Raw genomic sequence first — 25,473 nt, 5'->3', positions numbered from 1 at the left:
AAAATAAAAACAAATGAATAAAAAGCTTTTAATGTTTAGTTGACTATGGTTTAAATCTACATTTGGTAAAAGTCTAAGTCACATTGTAAAATGCTTATTCTGTTTAAGATCTCAGCTGGTCTTCCCTTCTTGCTTTTTTCTCCTGTGAGAACGTAGGTCTCACAAGGCTGTGTGGCATTGAACAGATGAAGCTCACTGCTCTCGCACTATTACTGGGTGGATGCTTGCTATTATCCACCAAGGAATGTCAATCCTGTCTCCATCACTGCCTCCATGCCCCCGACCTGGCTGGAGTCTCATGTGAACTGTCTTTTCTTAGAATAAGTCAGGACTTTCTAACTGGGCCTTGCCTGGGCTCTAGATATCAGAGAAAGCCTACTGAGTTTTGGCCAGATTCTCAGATCCTCTATCTGATTCTTGGCCCAGGTAACCAACACCCCAGCCTCTGTTGCAGGGTCATCATATCCCTTTTGTCAGGAAACCCAAGATGACCTGCTTGGTGTCAGCTCTGTTTCTGTCCCCACAATGACAGCCAGGTAGTCTCTCTTCATGCCCACCTATGCAGGAGCGAAGCAGAGGGAATCCTGAGTTTAACCTGAGTCCTTGTCCCTTTGTCCATCCACACAATGAACTCCCTTTCATTTTGAAGAGAATGCTGTGTGTTAGCACAGGGGTGGCGTAATAACAGCTCTACCAGATTACAATGGGAGACAGAACATCGTCCTACCATCTACCCATGACCTTCCCCTCCCTTTCGGTTCGTCACCTCTGAGATAAGAGCATTATTCTCCCACGCTGACTCCCAGTCTCACTTGTCCCTCTGGTTCCAGCTTTCATAGATGTCAGAAGTATCTCCAGCCAACTATGTGAAAATTAAAGAATTTGACCAACTTGCTTATAATTCCTTAATATAAAATCTAAGAGAAATAATTTAGCACATCTTGTTTCCTCAAACTTAATTATTTTGCCCTTTCCTGCCCTGGAATAATAAATACCAAGGCTCAATCTTTTAGATAGGCTTAAGGAGGAGACTATTTTAAATAATTAAATTGCATTATTCAATATTTGTAAAATGATTACCCTTATTACAACCTTTTACATGTAATCACTAAGAGATCTGATTCACCTTTTCCCTTCTTTCATCTTCTGAACTTTATATTACAACTCCTCAGCCTTTCTTCTTTTATCTACATTTTCTTTACAAATTTCTCATATTTGATGGGAACTATGCTATGTGACACTGTGCCAGGAGTGTGCTATTTAAAAACCACCATACCAACTCAGGGCACTCTTTTTGACACCATCTTATGTATCTGCAATGTGCCTGCAGAACACTCTCTTGACAGCAGGGTACCATCTGCTTAGACTGCCTCTAAAGCATCACCAGCACCATGCTGAAGGATCCCAATGTTAAATCCATCACCTTTTGTCCTTCATCAATGTAAAGTCTTTATTTTTCATATATAGTGGTTACTTTTCTTTTCCTAATTAACCATAATGTCCTTGTGTGATTCTTATGTGCATGGCAGATTACCTTTTGTAGTGTGAGGAATACAAAATCTTAACAAATGTCTATTATCACTATTGTCTGTGGGAAATATTGTTTGGTTTTATGTAATTTGAAATATCAATGCTAATCATTTCTCTCCTCTGAGGGAATAGGATAGAACCAAGAATATGTTTTTCCAAATGTTATGACCATTTAGCTCATCTTTGCTCATCTGAGTAGAACAAAAGATAGGAGAACCGAACTAAATAGTCATTGTATTTAAAAGCTGTGTCTTTGTGGTATGCAAAAGCCACAGTTTATTCTTGTGCATGATCACCAAGCCAAAAAATTTCCAACTAGACATAGAAAAGGAACCTAACCATAACCACAGCTAAATACTCCCCTTACCAGCCAGAGATGCAGTTGTTCTGGAGGTTTGTCACTGTTTCCTCCTGAAATGTGTATTTTGACAATAAGTACCAAACCTTAAATTATTCCTCAGTGCAGCAAAGGAAGAGTGAAAATGAATAGAATCTCAGAAGTTGCCTCCTAATCCTTGTTGTACATGCTTATTTTCACTTAGTAAACTGGTTTTGAGTGAGTTATATGCCCAAAATCAAAGCATGGCATCTTACTTTAGTTCTTTCCCCTTCCCCCAAATTACCCAAGTTCACTCACACTCACACATGGAGTTGACATTTATTTTATTAATTAGTCACCATTATTGTACTGAGCTGTTACTTTTCAAGAATTAGCTCATGGTGCTTCATGAAGGTCTCCTTTTAAATTTTAAGATGAGTGCTTAGGACTAAGGGTTGATTAAAAAAATATAGTGAAGTTGACATGGCCCTTATATCCAAGTGACATATGCATTGCAGTCTGCTGCAGATGTTATGTAATTTGTCACTGGTCCTTGAGAGAGTGTGGTGCAATGAATCCATGTCTATCCTTATCCGAAATGACTTCTAAATGTAATAGCCAAAAATGAAATTAGAAAGCATGCCCTAATTTAAAATGTAGTTTTAAGATTGATGTATATGTAATTGATGGTACAATTGTCCTTTACCTCAGAAAGTATTCTTGCTTATATCATTAGGAGCCAATATGTATTTATCTGCAACATTACTGTAATATTTTCCAAAGATTCAAGATGCTTTCTGGATTTTAATTTTTGCTGAAGATCTTTAAGAACTAGAGCTGAATATTAAATGAAGCTGCTTTGCTAAGAACAGCAGAGAGTGAGGCTGTTGATTTGTGAGTTTTGAGACCACATCAGTATTCCAAAACAAACGCAATTGCTGCTATTTCATTAAACAGCGCTGGGTAGACATTTAAAGATTTTTACACATTTTAATTCAGCTGGCAAGTTGATTTAAAACAACATTGATTTTTTTCAATTCATTCCTGGTCATGTATATCATGCTAAGTATCAAAATGAATTTGTAACTACATGAGGCTGTCTGCAGAACAGGGTGCTAAATTTGGGGAGATTTCTTTCCCTGTACCAATTTCCATCAGTTTGCTCTTATTCATTTTCCCTTGAGCTTTAGCTTTTCAGAATTATTACTCATTCTTTTCACCATATTCCCCAGTCATTAAACAATTATTATTTATCAGGCAGAACAGCAAGAGACTGTGGGGACTGGAAATTCCCCTGTTCAACTTGTTGGTCCATCTTAGAAGAAGAGTGTCAGCCAAGTTATCTTTATATGGCCATGATTAATGTTGTAACAAAGGCAATGGAAAGATGAGCATAAAGGGTAATTCTAATTGAAGGAATGATCATAATACTCACCTTGGAAAACAGACGAACCCCTTGACAAGATGCTATCTGCTTTTGTTTTAAATTAGGTGTGGACTTTTAGCAGCCCTATATTTTTATGCTATCTTTACGGTTAAGTTGAAGAGAAAGAACACATCTTTCAGGATTTAGAAGTCGCTCATGTGACCATCCAGTAGTTGCTTGGGAACTACCTGTTTAACCTAGATTTTGTGGTGCTTTATGTGGATTGGTTCTGAAAGTGGGAGTTGGACAGGCAAGGCAGGAAAAAATTATTTGACAATAGCTGTAGTTTCTACTTACTACTAATATATATTGAACCTCAGAGTAACTGTGCGATTCACTCTGGTGTTTTCTCTGCAGAATTTCAGAGCAGGACATCAGATCTTTAGTGTGAAGATACACCAGTACTAAACCAGAAACCATTTGCCTGTGATATTTAGACAACAAAACTAAGAAAATTAAACAGTTGTGAAGGTTGATCATGGAAATCAAAGAGGAAGGAGCATCAGAAGAAGGCCAGCACTTTCTTCCTACAGCCCAGGCAAATGACACCGGGGACACTCAGTTTACAAGTAAGTATGTGTGGGGTCCCACCCCCATAACTCTCTGAAAAGGCAAATTGGGTTGACCAAACACATGTGTTCATTCACAGAAACTTGAATTCTAACAAACGCATGAGATTACATAAATGTTTTCTCTTTGCACTATTTACTTTGGTGTTGTGAGTGTAGATATGCCTCACATCTTATACCTTGGGTAAGAAGATGATAGTCCATGAAACTGTCAAACATCAAGTGAGAAATCAAAGTTTTTGAGTGCATATTTAAAACACTGATAAATACTGTTTTAAGGAAACTTTTTAGACACTAATACTATTTAAGAACAGTTTCTATTTGGCACTTATATATTCTTATGTGGAATTATTATTTAGAGCATAGAAAATTTTCAAACCAAAGGCATTTAGTTGAAAGCATTAGTGAAAAACTGTTACACAAGAAGCTTAGAGTGTTGGTACTTACCAAAGAGCACTAATTCACAGAAACAGAACAAGCTAGGATGGTGGCAAGGTTTGCATTTAAACATTAGAATCATTTTTAATTCAAGTAATTAAAATCATTGGAAGAATTGTATGTTTTCTCTCATGATTAAAACTCTAGGGTTTGTTTTATGAATTGTGTCTTTTTTTTTTTCCTAGAAGATTTCCATTGTCCCGTTGTTTAAACTGACAAATATATGCCTAACCTCATTTAATTTGTTATAAGAAATATCTTTAGAAAATGGCACTGGTTGCATTTTCAAGAAATTTGGTTGTCAGAGCTTATAGTAGAGTTAATTATTAATAACCTTTTAAAAATCCAGACTATTCCTATTTCACAAAGACCTACCTAATGATTGTCCCTCTAACCTTTGTAGGAAACTCATAATTGTTAACAGTAGTATTGTTAAATGTCAGTGGGAGAAAAAAAAATAGCTACTGTGCAAAAAAAAGTGTTAACTCAGTGAATAAAAATGCATGATTTTTATGCAAAGAGGTAACTTAAAAAGTATATTAGCGACCGAATGCCAGTAAATTTAAATAGTACCTAGTGAGTGTACCAGCAAAGTATAAATGAGGAGAATATTTTTATACTATCCTTACATATATTGCCAAGTGGTTTTCCTTTCTATGCATTTGGTATTTGCCTGTTTGGCTCTCCATGAGGTGTGACAAATGGTGTGCACCCCATCCTCACCTCATCCTGCACTGCGTGAGGTCATCAGACATCCCTCCTGCCTAAGCATTCACTGTAGGTAACCTGAGATCATTCTCCTTTCTATTGGCTGCTGCCATTTCCATCCTTTGCTCTCAGACTCACTTTCCCTCCTACTTCATCTTCAACCATTTGGCCATGTGGCTTAATGTTTTAAACCTCACTAACAGAAGGAATGGAATCATTTAACCGTATGTAAATTTGCACCACAACTATGCCCATCAGAACCTAACTGGAGACCTCTTTTTTGTTAGCAGTGTCCTATTCACAACAGGTCAGAGCGACTGGAAGTGTGGTTCTTTTGACAGGTTCTCCTTCTGTCTGCACACTTCTGTAAGAAACAGACACAGTTAAAGATGTGTTTCGTATTTGTCATGGCTTACAACAGCAGTACTGCTTGGGTTTTTTTATGGCCATCGAGCCTCATCAATTACATCTGGTTCTGTGATAAGCATAAAACCCTCTCCTGAGAACTTACTACTAAGCTTGATAACCCACGCTTATTCATTCATTCCCCCAAATTGTGTTTATCCACTTATTCATGTGAACTAGTAATTTATTTTGTTGTATTATTGACAGTAAGTTATTTTTAATTGGAATCTATCCCTACTTTTTATAGGTATTCAGAAGGTTTCCAATGAGCCACAGCTGGAATTTATCCTTGGTAAGCAATTCCATCTTACTTATTTTAATAAGTATAATAAGAATTTGTGTAGTAGTTTACAGGTTAGAGACATATTACTTGTGTCATTTCCTTTTGCTTTTATGAATGTTGTTCTATTTTAAAAATTCATTGCATAAAGTGTTATTTTCCCCACCTTGTGGTTCTAAAGTTTGAACTCAGGGCCTTGTGCCTGATAGGAAAGCGCTCTACCACTTGAGCCACACCCACAGCCCTTTTTGCTTTAGTTTTTTTTCCAGACAGGGTCTCATGTTTTTGCACAGGCTAGTCTCAAATCTCAATCCTCCTACCTGTACCTGGGATTACAGAATTCACTATCATGCCCAGCTTCGTTTAGTTTTTGTTGCTGCTGTTGTTCAGGGAGGGCCATAACAACTTTTGCACAGGCTAGCCTCAAACTAGGATCCTGATCCTCTCATGTCCACTCTCAGTAATCTCTTGGATTACAGGTGTGTACCACCCCACCCAGTCCTATTTTCCCCAACTTGTGAGTAAAGAATCTGAGCTGCTGCATAGGTCAGTTTGCTGCTCAAGAATGCAGGATTCAGTGGTGATAGAGTTTTGCCTCTCAACAAGGCACACTGGCCATGGATCCTGTGTCTGGCACTAATTCTTTATACAGTGACTTCATTTGGTTGCTAATAAATGTTACTGGAAATCTGTTTGTGTAATTTTCTGCCTTTTCCATGGGGGACTGGTCACATGTAGAATTTCCCTTTGTGTTTCTTTATGGTCTTTTCAATATACTTACTCCCTTTCTGTCTACTCAAAAATTTACCCACTTACTCTTCCATATTAATTTTGTGAACAGATCTTTGGCACTTAAGAATTTAACTTTAAATCCAAGCTGTGACTTGCATAAGCAACTCAAAATCTCTGTCACATGTAGAAGTTTGTAACTTTGTACAAGGATGAATTCAAATTGTATATTCCGAGACTGGTCACTAGTGAGTGGGCATGGCTTTGTACTTGAATCAAGTACAAGTGCAAAATTATCATTGTGAAATGAGTTGCAATAATGTATTTAATGAGGGTTAAACTAGGGTTCATGTTTTTTCTTTCTTCCTCTCATTGTCCAAAATGATTTTGAAGGTGCAACAATGTCTTTACATTTCATTTTTAACTAAACTTTGTAGAATAACACCACATGCACATATTAAATTTTATGTACAGAGGTGAGTTACATTTAAGTATCCAAATCTTTACATATTAATAGAGATATCCACCAAAGTTAAGGGGACAAACATAAGTATATATAGATACTGATTTTTAGTAGTTTGAAGTCCCTATTATTTTAGGAACATATATTTTCCTTTTTTTTTCTTTTTATTGCTTTATTATTCATATGTGCATACAAGGCTTGGGTCATTTCTCCCCCCTGGCCCCACCCCCTCCCTTACCACCCACTCCGCCCCCTCCCTCTCCCCCCCACCCCTCAATACCCAGCAGAAACTATTTTGCCCTTATCTCTAATTTTAGGAACATATATTTTCATTAATTATATTGTAAATTTGTATCCTTTGTTCTAAGTAGTCCATTTTGAAGAATAACTTATTGAGATAATATCTGTATATAGTTTATCTTTTGAAAATTTAATTATCATTACAAGTATACCTAAAAAGTGCTATAACTGAGTGTAGATTTTTTTTTCCCCAGCTATTGAGAAATAGGCAAATATGTGAAGTCTCAAGAAACTTCATGGTAACATAATAAAGCTGTGCTATACTTCTTAGAGTTCAGATAGGGTAAGATGTAGAGAAACCTTGTTTTTAGGAAGAAAGGTGAGGGGCAAAAGGAAGCCTGAACCCCCCTGACTCACTCACTAGACTAGAACTCTTACTTTTTGAGCATCTGTCTTTCACTTTTAAGACAAGTCCTGTTTTGTTTGTTTTTTACCTTGTGAAAAGTGAAGATTTGTTAGAGCAGACTGGTGCATTTCAAAGGATAAATGAAGCCTTCTTGTTTCTGTACTGAAGGAGGAGGGACTCTGAGGGAGCCACAAGCAATAGGCTTGGAGGCTGCTGGGAAACATGATCTCCAACTTGCAAAAGACAGCATGTCTGCGGAGAAACCTGCCTGCTAGTTCAGTTAAAATAAGTGGTCTGTTCAAAGGCCTACTTACGCTATTTGCTCTGGAAGCCTAGTCAAGTTCGGTAGCAACTCTGTTGTCACTTATGTTTTTGGTTTTGAGTAATAGAACTATAAGATTTGCAGCTTAAGAATTCATTCATAATAATGTTCTTTCAGTTTAAGAAACTTCAATTATCTGTTTTCTATATTTATTAAAAAAACACACTAAGATTTTTAAGGACAATTATCTTAACAAATGACAAGAAATGCCTGATGAGTGAACACATGTTGACTATAGAAAATTATTTAGAGCTTCAGGGATTTGTATTGTTGATTTGAGAGACACATTCTCCAAACTGTTCTGCTTCATAGCAATTCTCATTTCTTGAAGAATTTTTTAAAGCTACTTTATCAAGCACATCACAGGTGCATCCTTGCAGGGTTCACTATATATTTCTGTTGCTTTTGTTCCTTTCAGGTTTTTTTAATCCCCCTAATTCTTTGACTTCTATTTATTTCATGAATAATAAGAGAATAATAACTTCATAAAATATTTTATAATTGTTTAAAGATGAGCAGCTACTTAGTCAGAAGTAAAACAAGAACAAATTATAGGAAAAAGAATGGAATAAGGTAGGGGACTTTTTCCAACTCAGATTTTTGATGTTTGATTCTGTACTCTTTACCAAAGTATTCAAATTGAAAATTTCAATAGCCTTGCTTTTAAACTGGGGAAACAGTCACACATCATTTTGCCAGGTGATATATTGCTTTGCCTAAGTTATTTTCCATGAAAATTTGTTTCTCCCTGTGCATGTGCTGCTACAAAATCATTACATCATGCTGAAGTCTCCCTGCTACATCTTTATTCAAGTAAATGAGGTAGGAGACAGTTAGTCAATTGAGCAAGCTAACTGGCTAAAGATATCTTGATAGCACTAGATAAGTGTGTCCTGAAAAAGCATGTCATGCCCACTGTTAGCCATATTTCTAATGGTTGACTACATTTGACTAATTTATCCTTACAATTGCAGTTGTATATTCACATTCATTGTGTTTCTTTGAGTGGATTCATACCCTTTTGATTTTCACAAAGATTGAAAACTTAAAGAGAACAGTGATTTTGTTTATGGTTTAACAAAATTGTTTTCATTTCAACAAAGCTAGCACTCAGAAAAGGGAATCAGTTCTTAAAATCTGGTTACATTTCCTTCTTAAAACCAGTGTGAAAAATGTATAGGGAAGATTAATCTTGGAAGCACAGAAAAGAAATTTCTATGAACTATTTGACACTGATTGTCATGCCCCATCATTTATTATTTCCAGAGTCAATAGGATGCTTGTAAGAATATATTTTCGTATTTTTAGAGGCACAACACATATATTATAAATCCAAATCAACAGTAGCAATGCCCATTTAATACACAGGAGACAATGCCACGTGTGTTTGCATTTGATCCTTGTGTTCGTCAGTTGACACTGTGATGTCACATTCTTGAAGTTCATTTGTATCTTGATGGCTGATACTCAATGGAAGCCAACTGCTCAGAAACAAGATACAATGAAAGGTGCATTTTGTATATGTCAACAAGCTTTGGGGTTGGTTATGATAGGATGGAGAACATGAATGCTAGAGTGGAATACCTAACAAGTTACAAGTAATTCCTTCATCCAAATTATGTCCTACGAAAACATAAAAATGAAATAATTCCAGGTAGTGTTAAGTTAGTTCTTTGTAGACAGAAAAGCGAGGTAACTGGATGGAGTGTGTCTGGAGGAGAGGCAATAGGTCAGAGGAAGAGGGACTATTTCAGATATAGATTTTAAAGAAGCTTCCATGTGTCCAAAGTGCATATGCAGGGTGTGGACCCTGGTTTGAAAATCATCCATACTAAATGTGACTTCATAAAGAGCAGTGACAGAGTTCAATCTTTAAGCAGTAGAAATTAATGTATTTAATAATGAAAATGCTAGGGGTCAAGGGTTGTAAATCTGGTTACTGGTTTGGCCAGAAATGAAACCAATTGGCAAGTTGATGTGGTTTTGCGGTCACTGGGAAGTGGCAGGATAGAGCAAGTCCGTTTGCTGGGAAACTGGAATGCCAAGGCAGAGCGTGACAGTTGTTGGACAGAACAGCTGCTGAGCGAGGAAGATCTCACTCCCAGGCTCTTCATTCTCCCCTCACTTTCACCCTTCCCTAACCCCCAGCTGTTTGGAGAATAGGACAGGCCTGGTGATCTAGTGAGTAAGGGAGAGACACATGGGATTTGCAGCTCGCTGACAGTGAGGTTTTTTGCCCTTTGTGAACCTGTTTAGTCTGTTAAGAATTAGTGTATGACCTTGTAGAATCATTGTCTTCCAGAGGCTCTTCCTCCAGCATTTTCCTCCTACCACCTCTCTTACAGGTTTTATTAATACATAAGGCACAAGTAATTTGAGATTCCAATGATTCCACAGAACCTTTATCCTTCACTTTTTTTCCAAAATTGATAAATCCACATTAACTTCTATAATTATTACGGATAAAAATCTGTATCAAGCAATGTAGAAATACATCACGGTTATCTTGGAACATGGTCCTATATTTTCATACATTTTGAGACATAGCTAGCCCTCTTCACATCTACCTTACCATCTTATCTCTTAGCTTTTCTCTTAATACTTTAAATTTAGAAAGGGTGAAGAAAAGTACAGGCAGCTATCCTTCACTATTAACTCAGACTGATCAGCATATGTTGTTTAATTTTTAGAGTGAAACATTCATTCTTAAAATGGAATACTATGTAGTCATTAAAAATCATCTATCAAAGGAATGTTTCATCAGACGTGGGAATACAAAAGTTTGAAAAGCAGGATAACACACTACATGGGCAATATGCATCTTATTTAACTATATGAATTTGCAAGTGATCACAATTGAAAGAATAAGTGTGGATATTTTCAGTCCTGGTTATCACCAGTTGGTAGAATTTTTATTTCCATTATTATACTTTCTCATATTTCCCAAAAACTTCTGCAATAGACTCCCATAAATTTCATAAGCAGGTGTTTTTACCTTTTTAATAAATAACCTGAATATGCTGAATCACAAAAGCAGAAAATCTGCTTTTTGCCTCCAATTACCTCCTGGTATAGTAGAGAAGTCAAACTAATACTCCTGAATTGTTAGATGACACTCAGGGCTAAGTTATTTCTTAGGGTCCCTAAGAATATTAGGGATTGTATAAAGGAGAAAGTTAGTATGAGACGGAATAGCAAATGAGGTTTATAAGGAGAACTGACCAAAGCTAGTATCTGAGTGAAGAAAGCAGGACTGGAGTAACCAGAGGGAAGGAGGAGTCATGTCTTAGACCCACAGGCAGTTTAAACAGGTGCTTGGTGTCTGGAAAAAGGTGAATATTCCAAGTGATGAACGCGTACTAAGTAGTATTATTCCTAACTATGTATGGACAGTGGGATAATCAGCCTCCTGCAACTGTGACAAAATAGTTAAGAAAATCAACTTATCAGAAGGAAAAGGTTATTTTCAGAGGTTTCTAACTATAGTCACTTTGCCTTGTTGGTTTGGGCCTGTGGAAGCACAGTGTATTATGGCAGGAGCACATGATGGAGAAAATTGCTCTCTATTGGCAGCCAGGAAGCAAAAGGAGAGAAAGAACAGAGAGGTTCCCCTAAAGGCACTCCCTCCATGAGCTAACTTCTTCCCACCAAGTGCCACCTCGTTCCACCACCTCCCAGCAGCACCAGAGATGGTGCCTTTGGGGGACATTCAAGATCCAAACTGTAGCTTCATGCCAGACATCTTGTCTTCCAGGGGAAACAATGTTCTCCTCAAATATGATCCACTATTCCTTCTGGAGTAGTGATGTGCATTTAAAAACAGCAATTCCATGTGGTTTATGGAAAATTCACTGCACTCTAAGCCATGTCAGTTCTTACCATACATAAAGTGTTTAAATAACTGAAGAAAGACACTACGTACGTATCGAAGCTGTTTTCCCTATGGATGTGCATGATTCCAGAAAAGTCTTGTGGGTACATAACCCATGCTGCACCTATGCCAGGTAAATACATTCTTTTTTTTTTATTCATTTGTTCACATGTGCATACATTGGGCCATTAATACATTCTTAAAATTTAATTTTATCACATTATGTTTTGGTACAATGACAAAGTATCCTTTGGTAGGTTACTTCAAACACCTCAGTGGTTATAAATCAGACACAATTATGCTTTTTGGTTGTTAAGGCTTTGTCCAGGAAAATGCAGATTCTAATCAGTTTTTCTGTTGCTTCATGTATTAGATTATGTGTAGTGGTTTTGGGTTTTATATGGACAGCCATTTTATTTCTAATCAAGTTAGGAAAAACAATCTTGTGACAAATTTTCAGTGCTTGGTATGTGAAACTGTATAGATGTGCTCCAAGTGACAAGCCACATAAGAAATACAGTCTCATCTTGGCCAGGTGCTGGTGCTCATGCCTGCAATCCTAGCTAGTCAATAGGCAGAGATCAAGAGGATCATGGTTCACAGCCAGCCCCAGGCAAGAAAGTTCATAAGATCCTATCACACTTAAAGAAGAAAGAAAGAAAGAAAAAATACCATCCCATCTCTTTAAGGACCCAATTTTCACCCCCTGCATGGACCTTCGTTATCCTGCAGGTCAGGTCCATTCATACTTTATGAACTGCTATAAATTATGTTTCTCCAAAAAAAATCTTAGCAAGCCCTCTTATCAATTCGCCTCTGTATTCACACTTCTATCCTCTTGATGGTTTGTGCTCTAGAAATTGTTACAAAGCTCCTACTTTTTCCAAACTCCAATGTGAGAATCGAGATTTCGGAACATCTCCCTTAATGTTTTCACCTTTTACATGGTATGCTGGGGATGTGAAGCATAGAAATGTAGTTTTGTATTTAATCCAGTGATAAAAATACAACTTCACCATATAAGATGGAAGATAATCTTCAGAGTCACAAGAGAAACAACTGAGCATTACAAAAGCCTTGTGGTTATTTTGTTGCCTAATTATAAATTGGTTGGAATTTTTGTGATTCTTACAATGTACTACCTTCCATCTAAAACATTATATTCCATTGAAAATGATTTTTGTGGGCTTGTGTAAAGACAGGGCATTGTGCAATGTCTGGGGCCATGGTGAGATCTGCTGCATTTTTCTGCATTTCCTACACAGCTCTTTACAGATAGGAAGTCAAATACACCTCTTCATTATTCTTCCTGATAATAACATTACGAATAACCAACACTTATTGAGTGCTTTCTTGTTTACCTATGGTATTCTAAATACTTTATTTAGATTAATTACTTCTCACAATTTCATTGTAATTGGTCTTTAATCATCCTTATTTTATAGGTAAGAAAACTTTGGCACAAGTAGGGAATGAGCTCAAGACTTGAAACCAGGAATCTTAGGTAGCGAACATGACAGATATTACCTTTACAAGTAAAGGAATAAGGAATCTTAGATAAGGAATCTTAATTAGCCCAAAGGCTAACTTTTCTAAGACCTTATAGAAGTTGAGTGGCAGAGTTGGGGTGTAAGTTGAGTTTTGTCTGACTCTGAGGGTGCTGCATGTAACCATCAAACTGTACCCTTTCCTTACTGATTTTTGCTTCCTAGGGATTTCTAGAAGGCAGTATTGAGGGGAAAAAAAACAAAACAAAAAAACATAATAATGCCAGGAGGATTGCAATAAGAGAGAAACAAAGTCATAAGCCTCAATCCTTTGCAAGTATTGAACAAGTAATGATTAAATTTTAACTCCGATATTGCAAACAGCATACTGAGAAAATGGCCTTGGGACCAGGTCTTCAAGGATAAGCAAGATCTCAGTTGATTTAGAAGGAACACATGAGAAAAATTCAGGCAAAGAGAGTGAGAAACTCCAGGCAACATAAAATCCTAGAGCTCATTTACTAAGGTGATACATTTAATGCTCATTTACATTTCCCTCTAATTGCTTACAATTCCACTTTGAAATAAATTACAGCCCCAGAAATCTTCTGCAACATTTTACAATTATCCCATGTATATTAGGACCTTGTTTTAAAGTTCTAAATGAACAGTCTTTAAACACTCTTTTATTGCTTGTAATTACATTTAGATATGAAAAAGTGTGTCTTACCATTTTGAGGGTTGTGCTGGATGAATCTTGAGGAGGTTCAGGCTACTCTAAGCTAGATCAACTGAACTCTATAGATTCTGTGCCTCCGAAAATTGCCTACTTGTGTGGAGTTAGCCTCTGCTGATATTCCTCTTAAGTCTTTCTTTAAGCTATCTGATTTTTGACCACAGCAGGTAACTAGCAATACAATTGAGGAAATGTTTTTGTGAACAGTCATTTACTAAGAACACAACACCAAAAATTAAGACAACTGTTGGGCACTAGTGGCTCACGCCTGTAATCAAGCTACTCCAGAGGCAGAGATCAGGAGTTTCACTGCTCAAAGCCAGCCCGGGGCAATAGTTTGTGGGACTGTGTTGTGAAAATCCTATCAGAAAAAGGGCTAATGGTGTAGGTCCTGAATTCAAGCCCCAGTACCGAAAAAAAAAACCCTAAAATTAAGACAACTAATAGAAATAGATTTGCATTTTAGGATTGAGTTGAGCCTGATTGAGGAGGCTGTGAATAGTCCCTCTAATAAGGGTTAGGGTGTGATGCCAGTTTGAATCCTATGTTTGTTACTACCTGATATGTGGTTTAGAAAACTAACACTATATTTCTAGACCTCATTTGTAAAACTGGAAGGGTATCATTTTCCACCTTAGAAGGTTCTTGAAAATTAAACGAGTTCACAAAAAACATTTAAAGGGCTATGTGACATATACCAAATGACTGATTTTTATTTTTATTACTATTGCTTTAGGTTATATCATTTTAGCATGCTCAGTCAATACTCCTTGAGCAGGGAGTCTTGGCCTTGCATTTTTTTTTCATAATGACTGTTATCACTTATTGAATGCCTTCTAAGTGCCAGCTGTTAAGCTGCACAGGCTTTAACGTTTTCTCTCTGATCCTACAATGGACCCCACAGGTGCTTCTCAGGCTTCAGGTTTCAAGAGAAGTTTAGCCCTTTGCACAAGGGCATACAGCTAGGAAGTGGAGGAACCTAGATTTTTAAACTTCAAAGGCCACGTTCTTTGTGGTTGATTATTGAACGTACGGGATTGGGACAGGGAAGAGCAATAAAAGGTTATCTACGACCTGTATAATTGTTTTTGTGCTGCTGAAATAATTAGAGATTTAATTGAAAGAAAAGAAAATGAGCCAATAAGAGTTTCTTAACAGATCTGGTGTGGGATAGTGGTTTCTGGAAAGTGAAGGTTTAATATGTTCTGAATTTGGATCATTGATACTGGTCTAAATGCTAGCTTGACACTGTAGATGTAGAAATACATGACATCAGTCAACAAGTGTGAAGTGTGTGAAAGATTGAACTCTTCTCTCCACTTCCTCTTGCCATGACTCTTTCACTTGAGTTGTGCTACCATAAAATGTTTATATTCTTCCTGTCATATTTCTTTCTGAATAATAGGTTGTAGGAACATTTAATTAAGGGGTATCGTTGACTAGGTGTAATTCTATCAGCTTAAATTGATTATTTCATATGAGTTAGACAAATTATTTATGAGAGTTTTTTTTTTTCTAAATTGTCCCTCTCTTTCTACCTTTCTTCTTTTATTTGTGTTTTTCATTTATCATCAACACCCCTATCTGGTTTACTTCTTGTGTGACCTACCTAATTACTTTCTTCTCTCTGCTGTCTAATTAACTGAACATGCTGGTCACTGGAACGGGCTAACTTTTACAGCATCCGTTGCTACTTACTGGTAATTGAGGAATCAGGGACACTGCAGGGCTTTGTTCATTAAGGTGCATTTGCTTTATGTAAAATTGAAAGCCACTGAGGTTATAAGGTGCAAGATTCCCAGACATTGTTGTCTGTGGAAATTGGTCAGTCAACCTTCTTTTTGAGAAGATGGCACCCAAGTATATCTTAGAGCACCTGGGAACCATGCCATAGAGAAGAGAAGAGACCTAATAGAAGGGAAAGCAAGATTAAGAAAAAGCCCTTGTACACATCCATTGTACAAAAGTCTGTTTTCAAATGCTAGTTGCTGGAGTTTTGATCTTTCACAACTGAGAAAGGTGATATTGTCCCCATTTTCCAGTGGAAGAAACAGTCTCAGCGAGGTTAAGTCTGCAGGTCTGCAGGTCTGCAGTCATGTATCTGGTAGGAAAGAGCCCAAAGCTTTTTAAGTGCCCTGCCCTCTTCTCCTCTAGTCCCTATTTTACCAACAACAAAGGACAGTTTTAGTAAGGTAACAGAAATCATACCCTCTCACCCTAAGTAATTTCAAGGCTCATAGCTTTAAAATACTACTTATGGGCCTTCCTTGACAAAATTTATAACTCTTGCCCTCACTTTGCCATGGAGCTTTCTGCTCATTTTAAACAGGCTACTGGATGTGTCCACTTGTTAGTCTTAGAAGAAAACTAATGGCATGAAGAAGAACGAAATGTTATCATTCGCTGGTAAATGGATGGAATTGGAGAACATCATTCTGAGTGAGGTTAGCCTGGCCCAAAAGACCAAAAATCATATGTTCTCCCTCATATGTGGACATTAGATCAAGGGCAAACACAACAATGGGATTGGACTATGAGCACATGATAAAAGCGAGAGCACACAAGGGAGGGGTGAGGATAGGTAAGACACCTAAAAAACTAGCTAGCATTTGTTGCCCTTAACGCAGAGAAACTAAAGCAGATACCTTAAAGCAACTGAGGCCAATAGGAAAAGGGGAACAGGTACTAGAGAAAAGGTTAGATCAAAAAGAATTAACCTAGAAGGTAACACTCACGTAGAGGAAATCAATGTGAGTCAACTTCCTGTATAGCTATCCTTATCTCAACCAGCAAAATCCCTTGTTCCTTCCTATTATTGCTTATACTCTCTCTATAACAAAATTAGAAATAAGGGCAAAATAGTTTCTGCTGGGTATTGAGGGGGGGGAGAGGGAGGGGGTGGAGTGGGTGGTAAGGGAGGGGGTGGGGGCAGGGGGGAGAAATGAACCAAGCCTTGTATGCACATATGAATAATAAAAGAAAACTGAAAAAATAAATAAATAAATTAAAAAAAAAGAAAACTAATGGCAGCTAAAACCTGACTTTTGATTCCCATTCATGTACACCGAATGTTTTATTCCTCCAGTATGCATCTCTGTAAATACCATCATCCACTCAGTTACTCAAACTACAACTCCATCGTGATTCTTCTTTTCCTCTAACCTTGCATGAAACTTATCATCAAGTCCTATGTTGAAAATATGCCCTGAGTTTGACCGTCACTCTCCATTGCCACCATGGTCCTTCAGCTCCAAGCCAGTGAACTGCACCTGGGTCATTAGGAAAAGCCTTGGGAGTTGACATAGCTTCTTGTCCCTCAATAGTGTCTTCCTGATAGAACAATCAGAATAATCTTTTAAGAATCTAAATGTGATTTCCTCATTGCCTTAGTGAAAAACTTTCTGATGGCTTCCATTGTCTTAGAGTAAAATCAAAGCATCTTATAGCTTTGTACATGGGTCTCATGGAATGAGTGCAATCTTACCCTACCTTGCACCAATCTGTTCCACATATCAACTGTATGGTCTTCTTTTTGCTCAAGCAGAGCAAGCATTTGCCTCATTTGTTGCTCCTCCTTAGCTGGTTCCCTGGTGTATTTTAGGTTACAGCTCAAATATGCATTCATCAGAGAAACTTGTCTTAATGCATTGTCCTCCAGTGCTCTCCATTATCACTTTGTTTAGCATTCTTATATTTTTAACTTCTTTTTCTAATATACTATAAGGACCATAAAGTAGAAAACTTTTTTTTTACTTACTTCTGTGAACCTGTCACCTAGAATCATGGAGGGCACATTTTAGACCGTCTATAAATTACCCATAGATTAAATATACACATGAATTCTATTGTTTTATTCTGACATACTTCTTCATACAATAAATTCATAAATTTACAGTTGCCCTTGAAAATGTTTTATAATTATTAATAGTACATTATTTGCAAAAATTAATTCATTTTAAAATTCTGAATTAATACCAAAATAGTATTTCATTGTTCACAAATTCTGTTTAGGAGTCTTACTGGCTTTAGGGCTCTTCTAGAGAGAACTGACAAGAAGAATCAGTTAAGGCTGAGCTGAACAAGTTAGTTCTATAATCAGACTATATCTGCCAGTGAAATCAGAATTACCTGTGTCAAATTTGATGCCCCAAATTCTTCACAAAATAACTTTAAGATCTTGGCATTATGACAGCATTGCCTCTGATGGAGATACTCTTGAGAACAGACATATACAAACAGCAACAGGAAGATAATCGACACCTAAAAAAATTGAAATAGACTGGTCAGAAAAGCTTGCATTCTAGCCTGGAGCAGATAACACAGGAGTTCTGTGGAAGAAGGACAGTGTCTGAGAACAGGAGCCTGGCTGCCAGTCTGAGAGCCTTTGAATACTGATTCTGCCTCTGGTTACCTGTGTGACCCCAAAAAGTTCATCCTTAGTGTGTTGCTTTGCAGATTAAATGAGACAGTTTACCTAAAGCATTAAGAATGGTGCTAGGTGTATAAGAGATCACTTGATGGTATTATTCTAATTATTATTTTGTGTTAACCCTGCACTTTCTCTAAAATGCTGATTGCTTATCTAAAATTTGGAACTAGTTCCTACTTCACTGGCTGTTAGAGCTAAATGTACGAATGTGAGAAGGACATTATTAATTCATTATTAGGAAGTTAATAAGTCTTTTTCCCCACAAATTTTATTTAACTGGATCTTTATGAGCACTTGTTAAAAATAAATATAATCATCCCAACTTCTAGATGAGGATAGTAGACACCATAAAAATTCCAAAATCCCAGTCTGGACTGGGTCTATGACCTTGCAGAGGAAGTTACAATTTGCAAGGAGACCCCCAAACAGAAGGCAACTCCTATTTTCATCTCACCTAGTCTACCATTTATCCTGGAAGAGCCAAGAAGGTTATTCTTTAATTTGGGCAATGCAAACTACTTCTTTGTTCTGAAACTTCCTACATACTTGGGTGCCTAAGCATTGTGTGTTTAGATAGCTGTTCTGCTGAGCTATAGGTCTGTGCTGGTTTCCTTGAAGATCCCCAATTGTCTGAGAAGAAATGCTCTTTGTTTCTTCCAAAACTTTTTCACTTTCGTGTAGTCTCATCTTCATTGTTTCTACAGACTGTTGAAGCAGTGAGTTTTGTTCCAAATAATTAGACCATTCTGTCATCAAACTAGCCCGCATTTGCTTTCTCATCTGTGAACTTCTTGTTCTCTTATTTCCTATGTCTTGGACTGCTAGCCATTACTAGGATTCGCTTATCTGTCTGAGCCTTGTTTTAGTTCTTCTGAGTCAACATCTTAAGAATAGTTGACACTCTCCATATCCCATTATTCAACATAGGTAATGAGTTGGGTTTTTTTTGTTTTGGTTTGGTTTTGTCTGCACAAAATCATATGTATGTTTAAAGACTCAAGCAAAATGGGAAGCTATCTTCTTCAAGCTTTTCAAAACTTATTCTCCTCCAAAGAATGAACAAGATGAAGATAATAAAATGAGAAGATAATTATCTCCCTAGAACTATGTATTTTTCCAATTCCTTCCTTCCCCCTTATTTCCTAATCTGTCTTTTGTAAATGTTCTTTTGACTCTATATTTTGCTGGTTTTTTATTTTACTTGGCATTAGAGTGACAACAATTTCATTAAAACTACTGATTTCACACATAACTGTTAAGCCCAATGCATTTACAGGAAAACATACTGAAATAAAAATGTTTACATTAATTTAAACACCATAGTCTAAAATCCACTCCCTAAGCACAATATGTACAATGCAATCATTCTAAAGCAATTTGGCTTGAGAACACATGTCTGAAAATGGCCTTATTCAGGATTTGGGGAAGCCCAGACCCATGAGTCAGTGTGATATATGTGAAATCTAGGTTGAGCAGCTGCATCCCAGATGGCTTGTTCCTTCCTGCCCAGACAAGTGGACCTCAGGTCCCTAAGGAGACTATCAACCCCACAAGGCAACTCTCCAAGATTCTATTTCCTTTATGATTCCTCAGTATTTCCCAAATACTTCCTAGACATTATTGCATGGCCTCAGTGAGAGTCAAGAAACCTTGAGCATACTCACCTGAGCTATCCAACTTTCATGATGGAGGCACTGACTGTCCTGCCACTGTTGCTGGATTTCTACCCACCAGCCATACTGACCTCATCTTTTAGTTCACAGGTAGATCAGGGAAGCAATAACACAATAACCTACCCAATGATCATGGGTACTTTTGAATTCACTAATGGGTGTTAAGCTTGTCACAGACAGATACCGTATTGGCTCCTTTGTCAATGGCAGCTGTTCTGGAACAAATGTTGTACTCTTGGCCTTGAAGAAGCAGAGTGAAATACTTAACAAACATTGTTCCCTGTGTTTCTTCCTTTTACTTCTTCCATCCCAGTTCTGACTCCACAGATTTCCAGTAACTCACTCGCAATGCTTCTTTTATTACTTAGTGAAACCCACTTCCCTCCTTGGAATGACATTTTTCTCCTTCTGAAACAGCACATATGTTCCTGCTGAAAAGAACAGCAGAAAGCTGCAAGCACTTCTTGTTTCCAAAGTGGAATGCGGATTTGGAGCATGCGCAGAAGGAGCCAAGTCTGTGTGCAGCGTTAGGCGATGCCAAGCCAGTGCAGGGTTTATGGGATGTAGCGTGAGATATCACAATCCAAAGAGACACAGGCACAGACTTGTTTTTAATTCAGTTGCTTCAGGATGGAATCTTGGCCATTTAGGTAATATTCATGAAAACAAGGCAAAATGGAATTTTCTAAGGATTGACATAAGAGAAGCTGAGGGAGCAGGGGACAAGCTCAAGAATGGGAGTCTTTGGGTACTGACAACAGTGATTTGAACAAAATTTGTCCTTTTCATATGCAAATCAGCAGTCTGCTGTACAGCTGGTGTCTTCACTGCTCCCACACAGACAATCCAAGAGTCTTTCGAGAGCACCATTGTTCCAGGCAAAGGTTACATTTTTTTTCTTTCCCTCCAGATTCTTCAGTGATCCTTGAATTGAGAACTAGTATCGGCTGTGAAGTTTATTTTAGCATCAATAATATTACCAACTAAAGAAATGAATTTTGTCTATTCAGGATTTTTTTTTTAAAGACTGACATGTTTCTATTTAACATGCACATAGATACACATAAAATATGGTGACATATTCTTATATTGTTCTGTTATGGGAGAAAATAACACATTTTATTTAAGGGTGTATTTTCCAACAATCTGAATCTAGACTTTTACATCAAGGAAATCATATTTGTAAGTGACTCAGTTGTAATGGAATTTAGAAGCAATGACGCTCAAATCTCAATGTAGCAAAAATTCTAAAGCAATATTTCTATAACAAAAGCTTTTAAAATTCCCTCTTGGAAATTATTGCCTATATTCCTCAAGAACCCTGTCATCTGTTTCCTCCCTATGGTATTAGCCCCATCTTTCCTGAAGTTTCATTTGGATTCTATTATCAGAGTGTTGAGAATCTTAAAATTCTCTCTACAAAGCTAAATCAGTGTTTAATAGGCAGGGGACCAGACTGAGCAGAATGATATTATTGCAGACATTAACTCATCAGACTCTGAATACTGAGTTAAAATACAAAGATAGTCTTCATCCTTGAGCCATACATCATAATCTACAAACACTGGCTGATGAGCAAAAAGTATGCGTATGTAATTAGTAGATCTTGAGGCAGTAGCAGGCCACTGTTGCTCTGGACACGAGCAAGAGCAAGCACAGGCAAAGTGCTACCACAATGCTGCCTGCACATAGTAAGTTAATTAACTTCCTGTCTCACCGTCATCTGCTTTGCATGTTTCATGAATCGTCTTAAATGAGAACAACCTTAAAATATGTATGACATTCACGCTTAATGGTTGAATATAAGCAAAAATCTGTAGCATTATTTCAATATGCTCAAGGTATTATTGCATTAGGATGGCTTTATTTGTTTATTCATATGTTCATTCAGTTTGTGTGTGTGCATGCATATATTGGTTTCTTACTTTCAACCTTAGTTATTGACTTGCTTTCTCCTCCCCCCGCCCAACCTTCTGGAAACCTAAAATTCATACTGTTTTTACAAGATATATGTTATCCTTCTTGCAAAGAAAGGCCCTGATTTTGAATTTGGGACATAAAATTTTTTAACTCTGTACCTGAAAAGATAAATGAAAATTTAAAAGAAAAGAAAAATTTCAAGTTTTCAAATCTTTTTATCCCTCATAGTACCTGTTATAAATTTTTCTAATAAACACTGCTTAGGTAGGCAGATATGCATGGTTCACAAATTCTTCAGGAAAAGTATTTGTTAATTAAACTCTCCCATACAGCAGTTAAGGGGAAAATACCACATTTTTTTTGCTATATTTCTATAAAGACTTTAACAGTGATTAGTTTATTGAGGGGAGAAACTGTAAGTTGTTAGGAGCGATGAGTTATTGACCTTTAGAGTCCCAGGTCTTACAAATATATGAGTGGTGACTTCCATGACCTCTTTCAGAGTGAGCAGAGAAACATATGAGAGAAGAATTTGAGGTAGCAGAGAAGAGAACATAAAAGAATAATATCAAATATCAAATGAGAAAAATTGAGCAGGCTTGCTCCATTGAAAATAAGCTAAAAAGAACAGAGAGGGTAAGTCAAGAAGCACACTCAATGAATTAAAGACTCTGAAAGATGAGAGAGAATACAGAATGAACATGAAAGGATGTGTATTAATGGCCATAAGTCAGCTCAGTATGATGAAGAATCACATTCTTCTGAAAAGTAACCTTAAGCAAATCATCAACAGTGAAGAGTGTTCCAAGCTGCTTGTGTAATTTCCATTGTGTGGATGTTGCAATGAGGCAGGAACACCGTGCCTTATGCCGTTTTGCTAGACACAGTTGAATTATCATAGAATGCAGGGCACTGAGAACTAGCAGCATTATCTTCTAAATCTACTCAGGGACTCTAACTGTAGAGGCTGACATGTGAAACTTCAGAAAATTGCTGTCTTCTTGAAATTCCCAAGGGGAAGAAAGAATAAAAGCAAAAAGGCAGAGGGAACTAAAAATGGGAAGCATATTATACTAGCAAAGTAACTAGGGAGAGGGGCTATTAGGTTCTTAAGTGTTCCATATATCTTTTAATGTATGTTGTAAATTGATTTAATCTAAATGTAATCACTGATATAGAATGGTAACTGTGAAACTATATAATGGAGTCCAATAATTTATTAGGCTGGAAACAACCTAAATTGGCTTATCAGTTGATTAGTGGAATCTCATTTTCTGGAGTATAAGGAGAAAGAATTTATATGTGACATTTTTGAGAAACTTGTCCAAGCATTAAGAATTTGAGAAGTGAATAAGAAACCTGTACTAAGGATGCAAAAGTCTTCCCTGAACCCTCAGGGAAGTGGCTGATTCTTGTCACCATGATGTTAAGATAAGAATGGCTATTGAAGGAGCCACATTCCTGTTGTATGTTGCTCTCTGTCCTCTGTACTGTGGCCTTTCTTAGCCTTAACAGGCGTGGAGCTATCTCTTCCATTTTCTAGATGAAGTTCAAAGGGTAAACTCACATTAGAGTCAATGATACACGTCTACCAGATCAGGCTACACTAGGGTCTAGGTAGAACACCTTTTTAATTGCAAGATTAAGAAGCTTTGCTGAATGTGGGCATAAGCCAGGCAGGAGTATCATGAGTTCATAGCCAGCTTGGGTTATATAGCAAGAATTTGTCTTTTAAAAAAATTGAAAGAGAGATTAAGAAATTTTATTAGCATTCACACTCTTCCTCATTGTTGAAGGTAGTGTTCAGAGCTGAGAAGCAAGTCTATGACCCCTGGGACATCTTACTTGTTAACATAATGTCCCCTGTAGGCCATCATCCTCTGACTGAAGGAACCCTTCCTTTGAGGGTAAGTTGACCATTACTGAAGCACTTCTGCTGTGAGATAGAAAATAAGACTTTCTGCTAGTGTTGGCTTCTTATCTGGAAGTGGCTAGTCAGAGGTGAAATTAAAAAGTGTAAGTGTGATCACCAGGTTTCACAGAAGAGGATGCATTGATAATGACTTTATTTATTAGAATTAATACTTAGCCCAGTAAATGGTTTTTTAAAATGTTTATCTCACTATGTAGAAATAAGAAGTTATAAAATCCATGGGTATGTATTTAATAAATGCTTTTATTGAAAAAAAGAATAACCTTACACAAAATCAGGACCAACCTGGATAATGTTGAGCATATGATTAGTATAAAAATTTGAGATAGTACATCAATTTTTATGTGAATACATAACTGTTCATATTAATGTCAATAATAATTATAAATTAAAATATCTCTTATATGCCTAGTACTTTTATATGTTACCATATATGGTCTATCTAACAAATCATGAGTCTGTTCATTTAACTCCAGAGGCTCAAAGAGATTGAATGATTTACAAAAACGTCACATAGCTTCTTAGGCCTGTCCAGGTATCAAATACAATTTTAGCTTGTCAAAGAAAACATTTCTTGGGCCAGGTGTGGTAGCATAAACCTATAATCTTAGATACTAGGGAGATAGAGGTAGGAGAATCACAGTCTATAGCCAGTCCTGGGCAAAAATTCAAGATCCTATCTGAAAAATAAACTGAAGTAAAAAGGACTGGGAACATGGTTCAGTTGTCGAGCACTCACCTAGCACGCACGAGACCCTGAGTTCAATCTCTGTTCTCTATTCTGTGTAGTGTCTCCTCTATGCGTAAATCCCCATTGACTAACTTTTAGTATGTAATTGTAAACGTGAAAATTCTCCTGGAAACTTCCCCCAATACACTCCTCAGCTGCTTTGTTTTGGAGGAAAGAGGATAAACTTTGCTAGCTGCCATTCAGTAAAAAGAGGAATGAATAGGGGTGTGGCAAGACAAATAACCCAACTTTACAGAAGAAAAACATTCTTAGGGTGAGAGACAATTGTTCGGGGCCAACCATGAACTTGGGCTGGCCCAGGGCTCATGCTGCTTTTCTGAAAAGCCGTGGCCCCTGTGCTTATTCAGGCACTCTGCATCCATCGAAAGGTTCACAGCTAATGGCCAGTGCTGCCAATTTCAAAGGCACAGTGAGGAATCATTGCGTTCTACCTCAAATCAATTATTGCTGCTACTGAGCTCACTGATATGAGTTAAGGACATTGTTAGGTTTCTAGGCAGTATTGGCGAGAATGATAGAAAGGCTTTATGAACCTGATAGACGACATCATTAAGAAATTATAGCTGGCCCGGGTGCCAGTGGCTCACCCTTGTAATCCTAGCTACTCAGGAGGCAAAGATCAGGAGGATTGCAGTTCAAAGCCAGCCTGGGCCAATAGTTTGAGAGGTGTAGGCCCTGAATTCAAACCCCAGCACCACAAAACAACAACAACAAAAATGCTAGCTGAATGAAACAAAATCTGATATTTCATTTAGAAGCAAAAACAATACTAATTTGATGAAGATGGAGTCTTCACCACAACAAGAACCCTGAAGATGCCTGCCTTTTAGCTTCTGGG

General features: G+C 37.3%; 1 protein-coding gene across 7 annotated transcripts in view; it reads left to right on the top strand.

Moving 5' to 3' along the window:
• The first annotated feature begins 3,708 nt into the window (after window positions 1-3,708).
• Window positions 3,709-25,473, top strand: part of Inpp4b (inositol polyphosphate-4-phosphatase type II B) — a 395,691-nt gene continuing 373,926 nt past the window's right edge. For all 7 annotated transcript variants that reach the window (XR_012435583.1, XM_074041203.1, XM_074041202.1 and 4 more), the window contains exons 1-2: window positions 3,709-3,844; window positions 5,643-5,687. Coding sequence is in view for 6 of the 7 variants with exons in the window: in XM_074041203.1 (XP_073897304.1) it covers window positions 3,754-3,844; window positions 5,643-5,687 (136 nt within the window). In the remaining variant the exon portion in view is untranslated. The remainder of the gene's footprint in view (window positions 3,845-5,642; window positions 5,688-25,473) is intronic.

The sequence above is a fragment of the Castor canadensis genome, chromosome 9 (assembly GCF_047511655.1).
Source record: "Castor canadensis chromosome 9, mCasCan1.hap1v2, whole genome shotgun sequence".
Taxonomy (NCBI): domain Eukaryota; kingdom Metazoa; phylum Chordata; class Mammalia; order Rodentia; family Castoridae; genus Castor; species Castor canadensis.
The sequence above is the reverse complement of the archived record's forward strand: the minus strand, read 5'-3'. Positions and strand labels throughout refer to the sequence as shown.